Source organism: Petaurus breviceps, unplaced genomic scaffold (genome assembly GCF_028583685.1).
Source record: "Petaurus breviceps papuanus isolate PSGF00001 unplaced genomic scaffold, PetGlider_PUasm1.0 90903, whole genome shotgun sequence".
NCBI classification, from domain to species: Eukaryota; Metazoa; Chordata; class Mammalia; order Diprotodontia; family Petauridae; genus Petaurus; species Petaurus breviceps.
In genome coordinates, this window is record NW_027187376.1 from 6,680,170 (window position 1) to 6,695,597 (window position 15,428).

Here is a 15,428-nt window from a genome sequence, read left to right on the forward strand (position 1 = left end):
TACATATAATTTGGTTTCCTTTAGTCCTCTAGCATTTCCTTAGAATCCATTACAAATACCAGTTATCCCAAGAGGAACAGATGTTGGGAGATTCTTGGAATATTTTATTGCTTTCTTTGACCTTAGGAGAATCTGAAGTCAGCTGTTTAAAAACTGTTCAGGAGTTATGTTATTTTAACAGGCTTGGGAATACTTGGAAAAACAGTTTTCCTTAAAAATTGTTTCTTGTATACATATTTACTATCACAGTTTCATCCCCTAATAGGCCTCTTCTGTATATATTTACTCCCCTCCACATTCCACACCCCTCCCCAAAGTCTTAGTTCATCTCCATTGTGTTCTTCTCTCTGCCTATTTTATTATACACACTTGTACATAGGAAATGCTAAGTCACAGTTTGCTGAATTTGGATTTGTTTTAGGAGATTCAAGGAGGTAAAGTTTGTAGCTCTGTATTTAAAGTCAGATGACCTGGAATTGAACCTTGTCTCAAACTATGAGCAAATTATTTAACCTCACTGAGCCCAGGGAAACCTTAAAGTATCATTAAGTTATTATTATTTAGAAGGTTGCCAGAGAACTTGCATTGTGTGTCATAGTGACATTCATAGGCAAGTAGTGTTGAAGATGAGGAGGATGAAAAGGGGAAGAGGGAAGCAGCCTTTCTGGCCAATTGGCTCTTCCTTATTCCACTACCCCACCCCCAATTTTTTTCTGTATAAGTAAAGCCTTCACTAGAAAGGGTGGAAGCAGATTACGCAGGAGATAAGAACTCAAATTAAGGATTGAACTGTGAAATAAGCAATTTTTGTTTTGCTTTGATTTTAATTTTGTAAAGGATTTTGTTGATTATTCCCTGGCTCTGCATAATTAAGTTATCTGTAGATTATTTACTGTTTCTCCTACAGAGATTCATAGAAGAGTAGAGCTATAAGTTAGCAGATATCAAGTTAAAGGGTTCTCACACTTTTCCACAGTGGCAGAATGCTTGGCCACAACAGCACAGAAGTTCCATCTACTAAGACCCTGATGGAATCTTAGATCTTTTGAGGTAGTTTTAAGTATCAGAAAAGTAAATCTACCAATATAGATGGTTCAGAAAATTGCCTGAATGTAAATGATAAAACAATACGTTTAGCATTCTATTTATCTCACATTAACTGCATTTGAATTCTGCATTTTATTCATCATCTGCAGTTTGCATACTTTTTTTTTCTATCAAGCTGCCCTACCCCTCCTGTCTAGCATGCTTTAAGGCTACTTTTTCCCACTTATCAGTTGATGTGTACTCAGGGAACACAAACTTTTCAGTATTTGCCAAAGCACAAGATAATTAATAAGGTAAATCGGTCTATTAAAAAAGTAATTTAGAATTGACTCAGCTTTCCTTTTGGGTATAATCTCTGTGTATTTGTCTATACTAGCCTTTACATTGTTCCTGGATATCACTGCTTAATTGTAAACAATTTATTTACCAGCTAATCCAAAAGCACATTTTTTTTCTGCTTATAGCTCCTCTCCTCACATACTAGAGACATTATGACAAGTTTTGTGTTTTTTCCTTTTGGATTTTTCAATTTTGTAATTCAGTCAAAAATATATTAATAACTACGATGTGTCAGGTACTATTTTTACATTGGAACTACAAAACAAAAATTAAATAATCTCTGCTCTCAAAGAGTTTACGTGCTGTTTTTGGGAGATAGCATATTAGTATATGTTACATATATAATATATATTATATAGTTAATAATATTAATATATTATATAAAACATATATAATATAACAATATTAGTATAAACAGAATTAACAGATTAATAATGCCAAATAAATAGAAAAGAAATACAGGGTGGTTAAATACAATCTGGTCTGAGGATGAAGGTAACTAATACTTGGCATAATCAAGAAAGGTATCATTGGTGCTTATGCTGAATCTTGAAGGAATTTAGGGATTCTGTGATAGAAAAGAGAGTCCATCCCAGATATGAGGAATTCATGGTCTAATGAAAAGACAAAGAGAGAAAATACAAATGTGAGAAACAGAAAGAAATCCAGTTTTTCAGGACCATGAATTGTAGAAGAGAGTTTTAGATTTTTGATTAGGTGAGAGAGATAGTTTGAGGCCAGGTTATGAAGGGCTTTAAAAGCTAAAAAGAGAAGTCCTATTTTTACCTTAGTGGCAGTAGAGAGACATTAGAGTTTATTGAGGAGACTGACAGAAATGCGCTAAAGAAATCACTTTGTCAGTTCTATGGAGGATGTATTGGAGCGGGGAGGAAAGGGGAGACCAATGAGCAAGCAATTGAGTAGTCCCAGAGATAGGTGAAGAGGTCTTGAACTAAGGTAGTGTCTGTTTGAGTACAAAGAATTGGATATAGAAGATATTGTGGAGGTAAAATTGGGAATATTTGGCATCTGTTTTGATCACATGGGATAAGGGAAAATGAGGAGTCATTGAGGAACCCAAGTTTTTCAGTTGGAGAGGGGAGCAGTTGATGGTTTCTGTTTTCTACATGTTGAGTTTGTGGTATCACCATGCCATCCAGTTTGAAATGTTCTTGAGATGTGATGTGAGATTAGGAAGAAACTTGGACTAAATATCTAGATTGTGACTTCTGTATAGACATCATAATTAAATCTATTGAAACTGCTGAGATCACTAAGAGAGAGTATAGGGACAGAAAAGGGTCCAATGTAGAGCTTTGGGATATACCCACAGGTAAGGGTGTAATATGAGTGATGATCCTGCAGAAGAAAGAATTGAAAGCATTTTCCTCAAACCCATAGAGGAAAAATAGCTAGGAAAATAAAATGGTCAGTAACAACAGCAATAAGAGCAAAAGCCATATGTAAATATCTAATTTAACTATTACAACAACCCTATGTGACAGGTGTTATCAATATCTCTGATTTACACACCTCAGGCTCATATAGTAAGTATCTGAGGCAGAATTTGAACTCAGGTTATGCTGATTCCAAGTATATCACTGGTACTGTATCTACTACACTAACCTGCCTTGGTCTTAAAAAAAACTGTCCAATTCTACAGAGAGATTGAGACTAGGGAGAATTAGTTATAGACTAACAAATCTGGCAGTTAAGAAATCAAACATCTAACTTTCTAGTTAAACCCTTCAGATAAAATTATAGTAGAGAGAGAGAGAGAGAGAAGATTATGTTCTCATAGTAATAGCAGGAAAGAGGGAGCGTGGCATTATAGAGAAATAAAGGCCCAGCCTAAGAATCAAACCCCACTTCTCATCTGTGCAAAGTATGCAACCACTCAGACTCATTAGCACAGGTAGTAAGTTACAGATTTGTCTATCTGCATTGTGGGAAAAGTTTCTACAATGGGAATTTTCCACACCAATGAAATCATTGTTTCAGACCTACTTCTTTCCCACTACCACCCTTACCCAAAACCAAAATAATATAGAATGGATTCTTTTGTCATCTGTTCTCCTGAGAAGTGAAATTAAAACCCTTGCCTATTTATTCTGTGTGTTTGAAAATTAGGTAAAAAGCAAGTTTCTTTATAGGAATAGCAGAATTCTTGAGGTGTCTTTAGATGTGAATTTGTATTTCATGAATGTGTGTCCTTGAATATTCTGATGAGGCATGTTGAATTCTCTGAAAAAGAAAAAAAGAAACCTGATCAACTAAGTTGAAGAATTTATACTGGTCTTTCTTAATGGTGTACATAATGACTTGATCAACAAGTCATCAGTCTTGGTAAATTTGTTAATATGGTAGAAACAGGATTAAAGTCAAAATAATGAGCAAGGTTTTGAGTGAAAATTTGAGTTATGGAGCAGTCTGTGTTCAGTTCTTATGAGTTTCATTGAAGCTAAGCTGAGTTTAAAGTTAATGGATGAATATGGTGTGTGCATTCCTGTCCCCCTACTCCAAACCCCGTTTCATTTTGAGTATTGGGCTTGTATAGATATAAAAAAAAACTCACAGCAAGATTTGTAGCCAAACTGTCCATTTTTACAGTTATTTGTTTCATAACCAATTAATTTAATCAACTTGGGACAAGCCTCAAAAATCAGTTTTGCTGTATTTTGAGAAAAATAATGAATTTGTTTTACTTTTCTATCTCAGGACTTCATTAGAAACAAAAGTTTATAGGAAAAATCCGTTCATAAACTGCATTGCATTTAGGAAGTAGTCTCTTAAGTGTTGCTTTGTTTCTAATTTCATCATGACTTTTTTTTGTTCACTTAATGTCAACTTTGCAAATTCCCTTGTCTTTCATAGCCTTCTGTAAAGTGCATAGTAGCAACAAATGTTCTTTAACCCATCTAACCATAGTGCATACTAGGTTAGTCAGACTCAGAAAAAAAATGACTCTGGATTGCCTTGAACCTGCCCCACATTTAAAAAGTCTTTCCCCGACTCTACTTTTGATTTTGGCAAATTTAGCAATCTGCATTAGCTATTAAATGGGTCACCTGCATTGTGCAGTGAATTTTCTCAACTTTCGTCTCTTGCTCCCTTGCTTTCCCACTCCATTTTTGCTGGTGCCAGCTGGATTCCCATGCAAGTGAGAAGCCATTGTGTTTCTCAGTGGGAGCATCCTGTACAAATGAAAGCAGTGGAGTAAATCATTTTACAGTGCAGGCTGAATCCTGAGGCACAACGCGCATGGTTTTCCAAATAGGACTGGCAGAAGTGGAAGCGGAAAGCCTGGGGTGGGGGTGGGGGTGGGGGGTGCTAGTTTGTTAGAGTCTTTATTGTGAACATGAGCTGTGAGAAGTTGATCTGAGGTGCTCCAGACGTTCGTCTTCTCCTTCAATTAAGGTTCTCTGACAGTGCTGACAGTCAAAAGCAGTGCTTTAAGAAATGCTTTGTTTGCATGATGTTGTGCCAACAAACATCTGCATGCTTGAGATCAGGGTACTAGACCACAGTGGATGTGGAAGAATAGTGTTAGCTCCAGAAGAAATGAGATGGAAGGCGAATCAGCAGGGAATTTTGGCTACAAGAAGTAGAGCAGTAGTTCAGTAAACCCATGCTCCATTTTGAAACATATTACTTAAGACTGTTGAAGAGCTCTCTTTGATGTAAGTCACCAAAATAAAGCAGCTGTGTTTTATTAAGCATAGTAACTTGTGGAATTGGAGCTTTTTCATGAAGACTGCTTTTCTAGAGGGATTCAAATCACTGACAGCAGGGCAAAGGTCCTACAGGCTTAAGCACTGGTATAGCGAACTTCTCTGCATTAGAAAACACCTGAAAGGTAAAATTACACATGTACTGTGATGCTATCATGTATCACTGCAAAGTTTAATTAGCTGATATAAACCATTTTTAAAACTAAACCACAAAACTTTGAAGCAGTGCAGTGTCTTAAAGTAGTATTAATTTTAATCAATAAAATAGTATTAATTTTAATTCATTAAGTAGCATTAATTTTAATCAGTGTTTTTAAAAAAAACATTTTCAGAGGAACAAGATGAGAAACAAGATGAATGTATTTGCCACCAGTAGAGGTAACAGTTTATAGCATTGATCCAAGTGCGATTACTAAATAAAAATTGCCTCCTGCAAGTGTATGTGAAGCATTAGAAACCAAATGCATGTATTAATATGTACCTTAATGAACATTGTTGACTTCTTGCTGCTTGTTTGGGGGCCTCTTTCAGTGATGGCTTCTTTCTAGGCGTTTTTCATAGTTTCTCTTTCTTCTCTTTTTCATTTATAGAAAGATTTATCTGATACAATTTTTTGGTTTTATGTAGTACCTCCCATGGAAGATTGTAAGGAGCAAGAGCCCGTAATGGACAACAATATTTCTCTGGTGCCTTTTGAGAGACCTGCTGTCATAGAGAAGCTGACAGGGAACATGGGAAAACGTAAAAGCTCCACCCCACAGAAGTTTGTGGGTAAGCTTGACAAATATTTTTACAGTAGTAATTTTTAGAAATGGTAAATGAATCATCTCAATGTGCAAGCATAAACTATTAATTTTTCAGTTTAACCTCTCAACATAATGAGGTATATGAGTAGTGTGAAGTAACAAAAGGTAGCACTAAAATAATAAATTTCTCTCAAGTAAAATGACATTTGATCAGGGACCTAGGATACTAATGTGCTAAGTAGTATTAAGAACTAAGAACCTTAAAGGAAGAAACCAAATATTTTCTGAACCTGTACAAGGGAATCACATGTTCTTTGACATCCTAATTTCAACCCTTATGCTGTATAAAGATCTTGCTTTGTAATATTTTACATTAAACTGAGAAGAAATATAGGATCTGGTCTTAAAACTTAGAGAAGACTGAGTCTAAAATCTAATGCATTAACATATGTCCAAGATATACATATACATGCCATTCATAGAAACAAATTGTTTTATAATTAAAAGCCTTTTCACACACACAATGATTATCATAAGATCTTTTGACTTATGCATTCACTAATGGTGAATCTAATAATGAGGCATATCCCCAATTCCTATCACAGCACCTTTTCACCGTTTATATTAGTGCATAGGAAGGAGAAAAATAGTTGGAACCTATACTTCTTTGTCTGCCCAGGTCAGCTCAATCTAAATTTAGTGGAATCTTGTAAAGAATTTTATAATATCTAAAAATGTATTTTATTTTAACTATTTAAACTCCAATTTTATATTTTGAACTCTTTAGAAAAAAATGAAAGATGTTCTAACATGGTCTCTGAAGTAATAGGAGACAAAACATTTTTCATGGGTGACTTCTATTTGGGAAAACCAGATTCCTTCCCCTTTTTCCATATCTGCAGAGTCTTTCCATTTTACACATTGAAGAATCCAGTTTATTATATTATTTAAAAAATCCAGAGAAGTATATGAGGGGAAAAGGGAGGATATAAGATCACTATAAAAGGGCTATGGAGGTACCACAAGGTCTATATTTATACTGGTTCATTATTTATATCTATAGCTATAACTAAATATCTAGGCTTGACATAATATCTACATATGACGTATCCTGAATATATGATGAAATTTTTAGATTTCTGACTCACATTTCTTCAATTCTAAGATGAGATTTCATATTCACCCCCATTTAATATAGAATATTTTCTGGATGTGGATATAGATAGAGAAAAGGTCTACTTTGAACTTGAGTTGCCTCATAGGGTAGAGAAATCCTACCAAAATCCATGGCACTTCTTTTGTAAAATTCATATAACATATTTAGCGCTTACTATATAATACTATTTGGATATTACTTGGGTGTAGAGAAGTACATTACTACATACATGTCCTAAAAAATCTTAGACTTTAGTTTTGGAGACAAGATGTACACATGTGAAAAATTAAATAATATTACATTGCAATTACATAAGAAATGCCATGAGGTAACCAGTGTATGATTAAATATGAGGTATTCCTAGGAGAGATTACTATGATTTGAAGTTCTATTGAGGTCACAAATTAGATGCTGATATTTCAAGAACAGTTGTTCATGCAGGAGAAGTTATGGACTTCCTTGAAAAAGATAAACTCATCCCTGCTATGGCAGAAACCAAGATTGCTTCAGCAGTATTCTTTGGATGCCTCCCATCAAGTGCCATCTCTTTCTTATATTAACTGTATATAGCTCTTTTGTGTTTAGTCAGATTTCTGGCTCATCCTGACATGTGCTTGGTTTGCATTGTTACCTTTGTAGTCCTCAATGTAAAATGGTCTTACTCCAAAAAATAATTTCCCAGTCTGCTCTTAGGTACTTGGGACACATTTTTTTTTCCCCTGGAAGTAATATAAATGGTGGTTAGGTACCCATGCCAATCATCCTAAAAGCTTGTTTGACTTAGAATATATCTAAAATGTAGTACTGTGTAAGTAGACTTCTATAGCATAGTCATCATATATAATAATTTTCCTATATTATTATATTTTATCATATCATATTAATTATATTATATCATCCTACCATATCATATCATATCATATTATATTATATATTCTTTCTAATAATAACTGATATTTATGTAGCTTGTACTGTGAAAAAATATTTTGCAACCTGTATTTTATTTGATACTAGCAATAATCTTATCAGTAGTAGAGGTATTATCTCTACTTATGGACAAGGAAACTGAAGCTGTAGACTAATGACTTGGACCTAGTCATACAGCTAATATCATGAGCTCTGAGAAGTGAATCTAGATCTTTAAAATAGACTATACTTACTCTCTATATGGAAAAAATACATTCAAAATTCTAATTTGAATTGCTATGGATACATGCACATTCATTCACTCATCTATCAATTATCAAGCTCTGATTATGTGAAAGGCACTTTTAGGATTGTGTCTTTCTTACCCCTGCCTCCCTATGAACAGAAGCCATGGTTTCCCCTCTTATTTCAGTTTGACAAAGCTGTATAGAACCTAGCCTTTCATCTCCAGCCTTAGTGTCTTTGCATGGGAAGTCTCCAAAACCTGAAAGACAGCATTTCCTCTACCTTAGAATTCACAGTGCAATTCAGGAGGCACTTATTTCCTGATGTATTATGTTCTGTCTCTTGACACTATGCTGTGTTTACTTACTTGCATCTGATAGGTTCTATAATCAAAGCAAAATGTAAGTAACCTGAGGGAAGGGGCTATTTTGTTTCTTTGTAACCTTGACAGTGCCTGGCACACAATAGAAGCCTAATGCATCGTGGAGCTAGACTTGGACCAGAACTAGAAAGGACTGAAGGAGAATTATCCCCTCTAGTCAAAATAGGTGGACTACCAGCAGTCCAGTTCCAAGATTCTGGTGGCTTGTATAAAGGCAGGAAGGAAGAGTAGGAAGAAATGGAAAATCCTAGCAGTGGGAGGGAATAAGGATTAGTGGGAGTCTGTGGCTTGTTCCTTTTGTAACCTCCATGGAAATTGCTTATTCCAGGCCTGTCAGTTCCTTTCTTCTAGTCTTCAGACTTAGTGGTCTTCTTCCCTTTCCACAGCAATCACCCCTGCCTTCCAGCTTTTTTTTTTTCTTCCTTCCCAGTCCACTGGAGAACAGAATCTACCTTCAGTTTCTCCCTTGCTGTCCTGACTCTAAAGTAAAAACTCCTCTTTTCTGAGATGTTTTCTTTTATTTTAAAGTAAGAAAAAATAGGAAACAGTCACAGTCTAAAAGATACCTTAACCCCCCACACATTCTTCCATTTACATATTTCTTCCTTTCCCTTTAAGTCAGAAGGAAAAGGGAAGGAGAAGTGAAGAAAGTTATAAATTGTAACAACATGGACAGCTATATCTATTCACCAGCAACTGCTTGATATTTTACTTTCTTTTCTGGTTTTTGAATTTGATGATTACTAGTCTTCATGACCACATTTTGGTGTTTTCAGAGTCTTAGAGAGAACATAGTGCCAATCAAATGTGACCACTTCCCTAAGGAAACAATAAAAGAAACAGGTTCCTTCTGTTGATGATGTTAATAATGATCATTGAATTTCTTAAGAACTTTTTATATTAGTTTAAGCCTCAAATAATTTTCCTTAGCCATAGGAAATGTTTCTTCTTTGTCCTCAGGCTTCTTAACGGTAACTATAGATACATTTCTAAAATGAATAAATCTTATAACTCTTAACTTAGATTCTTTGAAGCCTTTGACACTGAGATAACATTAGTTTGGGTGTCATGCTGTAATTTGGCATTTTTTCTTCAATTTTCTTGACCTTTAATCCCCACTCTAAAGTGCTTTCCTTAGGAGTAAAAATGAGTTAATTTATATCAGCATTGTTGTATACTGTTTTCCAATATACAGTCCTCTAGACTAAAATTCCTGCAAGCATCTTGCAAATATCCGGCAAGTAGGGTTATACTTGGCATCTTTCCAAAACAGTATACTGACATTTAGAAGGTCAGACATATTAGAAAAAGTGTAAATATGTCTGCATTACCTATCCAGTGGCTCTGCTTTTTGTGGTCACTAAACCTCTGTGGAGCCTAGATTATAGACCACAATCTGTTTGATGCTTGATATTTTAAAAGATAAAATGAATTGTCCAAAGCTAGTGATCGTTGTGAGAGAGAAACTATCCTTCGAGTTAAACATAGATGTTCTTTTGCATTTTCTAAAGCATTTCCAGTGCGTATATATAATTACACAAAAGTGTGTGTGTGGGGGGGGGGGATGTGTGTGTGTATTTAAAGTCACCATCTATATACTTACACAGACATGTATATAAAGCCATATGTATACATATGCATATTGATATATGTAAACTACTAAAATTTTCAAATATGAAAAGCAAAGTTATAATGTTACTTATATGCATTCTGTCACATTTATGGTTCTGAATATCTATAGCAAAGTATAGGAAATAATCATGCTTTTAAATCAGTACAGAGATGTCAGTATGTCTTTTTCAGAATTGCCAATTAAATTGTAATTAGCCATATACTTTTATTCTCATATACTAGAAGACTTTGCTTTTTTTTTTTATGATGTCATTCTATATGGAATCCTTGATTTAAATACATCCTTTCCATTGGAATAGCTGTCCTAATACAGTCATGCCAGGAGTGGGACCAAGGATTCTTCTTTCCTCACAGATGTTATCATGTCCAGGGAGGCTGGGAATGGATCCTGGGAAGGTCATCTGTGAGAGCAGCAGCCAGAACCCTTCCAAGGGCTTCATCCTCCCTTCCACACCATGGAAGTAGTAATAGTCAAGTTCTCTGTACTGATAGTTCCTAATCTCTCCCTGATACTATGACCACATTGCTCAGTGGGTTGACAGGAGAGGAAACAATAGAACCAGGTGAGACATCCTTGTCCAGGGAGCCTATTTTCCCTCTTCATCTGGTATGTGTATGGCCCTCTGTTGTGTTTGTCTCTGAAAATTGAATTACCCTTCAGTTCATTTCTGCATACCTATTTCTTCATTCATTATATAAACATTTGTTAAGTTCTTACAAGATATAAAGCACCATAAGTTCATTTTACAGATGAGGACACTGAGGCAAACAGTTAAGAGACTTTCCCAAGATCACACAGTTAATAAGTTTCTGAGGCCAAATTTGAACTCAGGTATTCCTGACTCTAGGCCCAGTATTCTGCCCACTGCAGCACCCCCTTTCCTTGAAAAGACTTTTTGATCTATTCCGTATTGTCTAAGGCAAGGGTGTGGAACCTCTAGGTCCTCAGGTGCAGACTTTTGACTGAGCTAAGAATTCTCTTATTAAAGGGATTTGTTCTGTGACATTTGCCTTCAGTCTAAGGGCTGCACTTGAGGGACCTAGAGGGGCACATGTGTCCTCAAGGCCGCTGGTTCCCTGCCCCTGGTCTAAGGCATGTGAGAATCCTAGGAACGCTAACTAACAAGATCCCTGTGATTACTGAGATACTATGGAAGAACTTTAAAAGTGTTATTAAATATTTAAAATATAATAAACAGACAAAACGGTTTCTTGAAATATTATTAAATAAATTGATATTAAATAAAATTATATTGAAAACATAAACATAGCTGTCAGTGATGGGATATAATCAATCCTCCTACTCTAGAAATGTGCAAAAAGCACAAATGACTCTCTAGACCTGCAGGCATCTACTCATTTGTGACTGGTTTAGTCTAGTTCTAGGCTCTGCACCAGGATGTGATGATGGTGATTGTTTTACTTCATTATTAACCTCTCCTTTCTTCCTTTTAATTCATGAAGATTAATTTTATTTAACTATTTTATTAAGGTCTTGTTTTTTTTTCTTTATGATTACTTTTATTTGTACAGGTTTGTTTGAATATTTCCTTATAATGCATATTGAATCTTTATTTTTATTAATTCCAACCTGATTTTTTAAAAATATTAAATAACAAACATTGAAAACTAAAAACAATGGAATGATGGTAGGACTCTTTTTCTTTTGATTATCACTATCAACATCATCAGTGAAAAATGCATCCTTAAAAGGGTCATTCCTCTAAACACAAATGATTATTGAAATTTTTATGACTAATTATGGTTTTGGGTTAATCCTACACAATATGCAAGTTGTTTGTTTCAGCAGAGTTAATTGAAGAAAGAATGGAAGGTAAAATAGTTTATGAAATTGGAGAGTTGTATTGAATTTGCCTCCTTTCAGTAATTTAAAAGTTTTTTTCTTTTACAAATTTTGTTTTTTGTTTGTGTTTTTGTTGTTGTCATCATTGTTTAGGAGAGAAGCTCATGAGATTTGGCTACCCAGATATTCACTTTGATATGAACTTAACCTATGAGAAAGAGGCTGAGCTGATGCAGTCTCACATGATGGACCAAGCCATCAACAATGCAATCACCTACCTTGGAGCTGAAGCACTTCACCCTCTGATGCAGCACACCCAAAACACAATCGCAGAGGTCGCCCCGGTCATCAGCTCAGCTTATACTCAGGTCTATCATCCTAATAGGATAGAAAGGCCCGTTAGCAGGGAAACCTCTGATAGTCACGAGAACAACATGGATGGCCCCATTTCTCTAATCAGACCAAAGAGTCGACCCCAGGAAAGAGAGGCCTCTCCCAGCCATAGCTGCCTGGATTCTACTGACTCAGAAAGCAGCCATGATGATCGCCAGTCCTACCAAGGAAACCCTGCCTTAAATCCCAAAAGGAAGCAAAGCCCAACTTACATGAAGGAGGATGTCAAGGCTTTGGATGCCACAAAGGCTTCTAAGGGCTCTCTGAAGGACATCTACAAGGTCTTCAATGGAGAGGGAGAACAAATTAGAGCCTTCAAGTGTGAGCACTGCAGAGTCCTATTCCTAGACCATGTCATGTACACAATTCACATGGGTTGTCATGGCTATCGGGACCCATTAGAATGCAACATCTGTGGCTACCGAAGCCAGGACCGTTATGAGTTCTCGTCACACATTGTCCGAGGGGAGCACACATTCCGCTAGGCCTTTTTTCTTTCCAAAGGGGACCCTTATGAAGTAAAGAACTGCACATGAAGAAATACTGCACTTACAATCCCACTTCTTCAGACATTAACTTAACCTTTTAAAAAAAAAAAAGAAAAATTATTACAGTCAATAATTCTTATTTTATGGACCCAGTCTCATTTGCTCTACCTAACTATCAGGAAGGAAAAGAGGGAGGGAAGGGACGGGGCTAATTGCTTTTTTTTTTTCTTTTTTGTCACTTGGCTTATTTTGTGGGAATTGAAGGGCAGTTAGTTCACTTTTGCAATGGTTGGCTGTAAGTTATATCATGCTTTGAAAAATCACTCAGCTCACATTAGGTTCAACTAAAAGAGGCTGATTTGACATTCATTTTCAGGATGGTGTTCTTGGACAGGAAAGTGGAGAGTTTTCATAGTAAGACTTTCTCATAACAGTAAAAAAAAAGTATAAGGAATTTTTGCTCTCTAAAGAAGGAACATTTTCAGAATATAAATTGTTTTTTCTGTAAAGATCTTTGATGATAAATCAAACAATATTATTTTCAGTGATACTTCCTAGGATGAGCTATGGCCATGGGTTCTGTGTTTACTTCTTCCCTTTCTGGAATTTCTAATACAATCTATAAAACATTGTACCACTTAGCAGTTTCATATTACAAGTGGTTAGGACCACCTACAGTACTTTTAAAGTCCTGCTATCTTATTTTTCTAAACTAAAGAAGCACCTTTTTAGACTTGCTGTTTTTCCATAGTTTTGGGGACTGGCATTTTGTAGACACCCTGACAGCCTTACTTTTAACATGTTTTATGATTAATATTTTTACCTGGTGTTCAGAGTAATACAGCTTAGGAGTGGCGATGAGGCAGTAGTTTTCTGGAGGGGTTCTGCTGCTCTTTGGGGAAAAAAAATTAAGTTATAAACTATGTCCTGGTAGTAGAATATGCTTGTTTTTTTAAAGATATGCATTCATTTGTCATTTTATCAGCAACAGTGTTAAACCAGTCAGCAGCATACTCTATTAAAGCTGACAGTCTGGAGAACACTAGAAGCCTCTTTTCTGATAGTGTATTAATTTGTTGAATCTGCAACTACCCAGTATTCTGCTCCATAGTTAAATCTTTTTAAGTCTTGCCCTACTATCTCTTTCTATTCTATAAAACTTAAAGGTCAATGCTCAGTTTGACCCCAATGTGGTTATTAAAAAAAAGTAATCAAAAACAAAAAGTATACCTAATGTTGATACCAACTATGGCTATTTTTTTCTATAATTTTTTCCAGTGTTGATATTTACCACATTTAAATTAAGGAAAAAGCAAATTGCTTTGCAATATTTTGGTTGGTCTGCAGATTAAAAATAGAATTATAAAGTTCATTTTCATCCTTTCTTTGACCCTGGATAGGGACAGAATTATTTGCTTTGTATTTGCCAATCTCTTTCAACAACTATTTCCCCTGTTGCTTAGACTCTGAGATATGACCTATAAGCCTTTAACACCCTACTTTCCTTCTCCAGTGTCTGTGCTTACTATAGATCGACATTTTGCATAGTTAAATGTTCTTTGTATTTATGAGGGTGCTAATTTTATTCAACATGGTCCAGCAGCATTAGAAGGGAACAGCTGAGTGGTATAATAATTAAAATTTTTGTTTGCTTTGTTTTTACAGGGACATACTTGGCAGATAGAAATATGTAACCTGTGTTTAGCAAGGATGGGATAGATGGTGGTTGGATTATACCTGATGGCCATTTTTGACATGAAATACCATTAAGTAGTAGTTGATGAGTATTGTAGAAGTGCATCAGATATAATGCTGCATGATGCATTTCTTTTTATAGTACAATGTGAGAATGATCAAGAATAGAGAAATCTGAACATGAATAGGACTCAGACATAAAAAGCTAGTCTGTATTACTCAACCCAATTTTCCATTTTATCTCCTACTTCTTATCCAGATAGCTCTTAAGGGCTGATGCAAATGGAGTTACATAGGACTAGGGAGATTTGGTTACAACTCGCCACTCCCTTCTCATCTCAGCCCCTTCCCTCCCCCAGCCCTTGACAAAACCAATATATTGGTAATGGCCACTTATTTTTTAATCCAAAAGTCTCCATCAAAACATGAATGAGAAACATATTAGAATGTCTGTTGTTTCATTTCTTCTTTGCTTCATGGTACATTATGAACATCAATTTTATTTTTCTACAACATCTTGTACGGTGAGCCACCAAAGGGGGGAAAATCTGTTTAGCAATTATTACTTCTTCTCCTAATTCTTCCTGATCTTGTTTTTCCCTTTTTCTGTTTCACGTTTCTAGAGAAGACAAGTGACCAACAATCAACAGTATTGTAGGGGGTTGCGGGGATTTGTGGTGATGGTCATTTGCATTTAAAGAAGCACTTTGGGCAAAAACCAGTATGCTAAGAACTTAAGTTATTTTAAAATTTCTGCTGACACCACGTGAATTTTTTTTTTCCTGGCAGTTCATTAGGTCACCGAGAAACATATGTTTTGGGTATAAACAGATGACCCCAAAGAATTATATAGCCCCCCTCCC

The 15,428-nt window shown here is 35.6% G+C and overlaps 1 protein-coding gene across 8 annotated transcripts in view; it reads left to right on the top strand.

Annotated features, from left to right (window-relative positions):
- IKZF2 (IKAROS family zinc finger 2) overlaps positions 1 to 15,006 on the top strand; it is a 198,857-nt gene extending 183,851 nt beyond the window's left edge. For all 8 annotated transcript variants that reach the window (XM_069075214.1, XM_069075209.1, XM_069075210.1 and 5 more), the window contains 2 exons: positions 5,745 to 5,888; positions 12,143 to 15,006. In XM_069075214.1, coding sequence (XP_068931315.1) covers positions 5,745 to 5,888; positions 12,143 to 12,867 — 869 coding nt within the window. In that variant the 3' untranslated portion in view covers positions 12,868 to 15,006. The remainder of the gene's footprint in view (positions 1 to 5,744; positions 5,889 to 12,142) is intronic.
- Positions 15,007 to 15,428: the final 422 nt, after the last annotated feature.